The 2277-nt window shown below is 39.4% G+C and overlaps 1 protein-coding gene across 1 annotated transcript; it reads right to left on the bottom strand.

Annotated features, from left to right (window-relative positions):
• Window positions 1-338: 338 nt before the first annotated feature.
• On the bottom strand, window positions 339-1001 carry LOC132031680 (uncharacterized). Its single transcript, XM_059421622.1, has one exon. It carries the CDS (start codon window positions 999-1001, stop codon window positions 339-341), a length of 663 nt encoding a protein of 220 aa, XP_059277605.1.
• Between the last annotated feature and the right edge of the window lie 1276 nt (window positions 1002-2277).

Raw genomic sequence — 2277 nt, 5'->3', positions numbered from 1 at the left:
TCCATTTGTTGTAAAAACTCAAAACACTATAGGAACTTCTTTGTAACAAGTCATGTCACTTGTTGGAAAACCAAGTTAAGTTAGTTCTTTACGCAACAAGTTTGATTACTTGTTGGCAAAATCAACAAGTTACACGGTACATTTGCAACTTGGAAATTTTTACTTGGTGGAAAGCTTCGAAATTACAAAACCACATAACATATATTGGTGATTTGAGCAAGATCAACATATCATTTAAACCAATTTTACTAACGAAACAACATAAAAATGTCATAAAATCCAATTTCACAAACACAAACAATAGTAATTATTATTACAAGACATTGCAAATTTAACAACTAGGGAACAATTCGGTTTGGGCATGTAGTTTTTTTATGGCCAGCTGTTTTGCATATGGAGCATTTGTTTTTCCTCGTTGCAAGTGATTCCCCAATTCCACGCCTCCTCTTTGTCCGTCTTCTTCCCGGTTTGCTCGGATCAACATGCGGAGGAGGTATTTCTCTCTCTAAAATCTCCATAGGAACTTCCCGAGATTCTTCAGAAGGCACAGGATTCATTTCCTCACAGTACGCAATTATGTAATTCTCCACCCTGTAATACGGAGATGAGTAGTCATAAATCCGCCTTCCAAAGTCTTCACCATATTGGACTCGAAGCGCTACCATAGCATGTGGGCAAGTTATTTTTTCCAGGTCAAAAACTCTACAAGTACAAGATCTTCTTTGCGGATCGGTTGTTGCAAGTGAAGGCAAGTGGCCGATGATTGTGAACTTGTAGTTGGCAATTTGATGGGCCAATAACTTATTACCCAAGTTGACAAATTTTGATATTTTTTTTTCCATTAAGGGAACAAAGATGGTTGGTGAGTCGATGAACTCCATACGCCTCTCATGAAATTTCTCAGTAAACCTCTTGTTTATGGAATCAAATAGAGCAGTAATGGAAAATTCTCTTTCAACATTGAACATTGAATTCACCGACTCAGCGGCGTTTGTCGTCATAAAATTATACACGACAAAACAAACATATTAGTGTTGGAACATGTGGTGAGGCTCGATTTGTGTCAAAAATCACAACAAGTACAACACGTACGCAACAAGTTACCTATTAGTTGCAGCAGATGCGTTACTTGTTGGAAACAGAAATGTGCAAATACCTATTTCCGGGGCAGAATGCCCTGCTCCATCTGTGGAATCCAGCACGTTCAAGATGTTCGGCGGCCCCAGGAACCAAATCTCTGATTTGATTGAAATGGTCATTGAAGACATCAATATTGTACGCTTTTTTTGCTTTATAAAATTGAGATACGACCGCCCCATTGTGAAAGGTGGTTCTCGGATTTTCCCCCAGTGCCTCGTACAAAAACCATAATGACATGTAGGGAAGACAATTGAAACCGCCTTTTTTATACTTGGATGTCTATCAGAAATTATGCACAACTCAGGGGTATCCTCTATATAGCTTCTCATTTGTTCAAAAAAATATTTGTACGAAGCATCACACTCCTTGTCCACTACACAAAATGCCCTTTGGAAAAATATGATTCTCCGCATCTTGTCTGCTTGCGGCAACAACACTCCTTCGTACTTGCTCCTCAGAATGTCCCATCGACAACTATGACTTTTTTCATTTGCGCAAAACCAAGCATCCAAGCCTTATAGGCTACAAAAAAGTACTTGAACTTCCCATTTTCATCAACCTTCAATCTTTGTCTTACTTCTGGATTTGCGAACGAAGCATATAACGGTATGCATCAAGCACCGCATACCGTGCTCATGTGTCCCCCTTGTCAAAGCCTTTGCAATCTCCATGCCCTTCCGGACCTTCCAATAACTTACCTTACAACCCAAATTTGTACGGATTGATTGACTCATATCTTTTGTAGATGGGCCTTTCGTAAGGAAACTTATCTTTGAAGTATTCACCAATGACTTTCGCGATAGCGTGTGGATTATGGCTCGTAATGTGCTCGAACCACATGTGTGATGCTTTATGTAGGTTATGATACAAAATCTGTCAGAACTTAAAAGCTTCACAGCCCTCAGCCACCACTTGCACTCCGGATGTACACATCTGAAGCAATACACAGTACGCGAATTAATTACCTTCTTGATTCTAAAATCTTTCTTCAAGCAAGCAAGTTTCAACCAAGTGGCTAGTTCTTCCTTGTTCTTGAATGACATTCCTTTATAAAAACTGTTTCATCATCTTGAACATGGCTAGGCTTGTATTGATTGTGTAGTGCCTTTGTATTGCTCGCAACTTCGGGTATAGGAA

This window comes from Lycium ferocissimum, chromosome 9 (assembly GCF_029784015.1).
Source record: "Lycium ferocissimum isolate CSIRO_LF1 chromosome 9, AGI_CSIRO_Lferr_CH_V1, whole genome shotgun sequence".
NCBI lineage: Eukaryota > Viridiplantae > Streptophyta > Magnoliopsida > Solanales > Solanaceae > Lycium > Lycium ferocissimum.
This window is presented reverse-complemented; position numbering and strand designations above follow the sequence as displayed.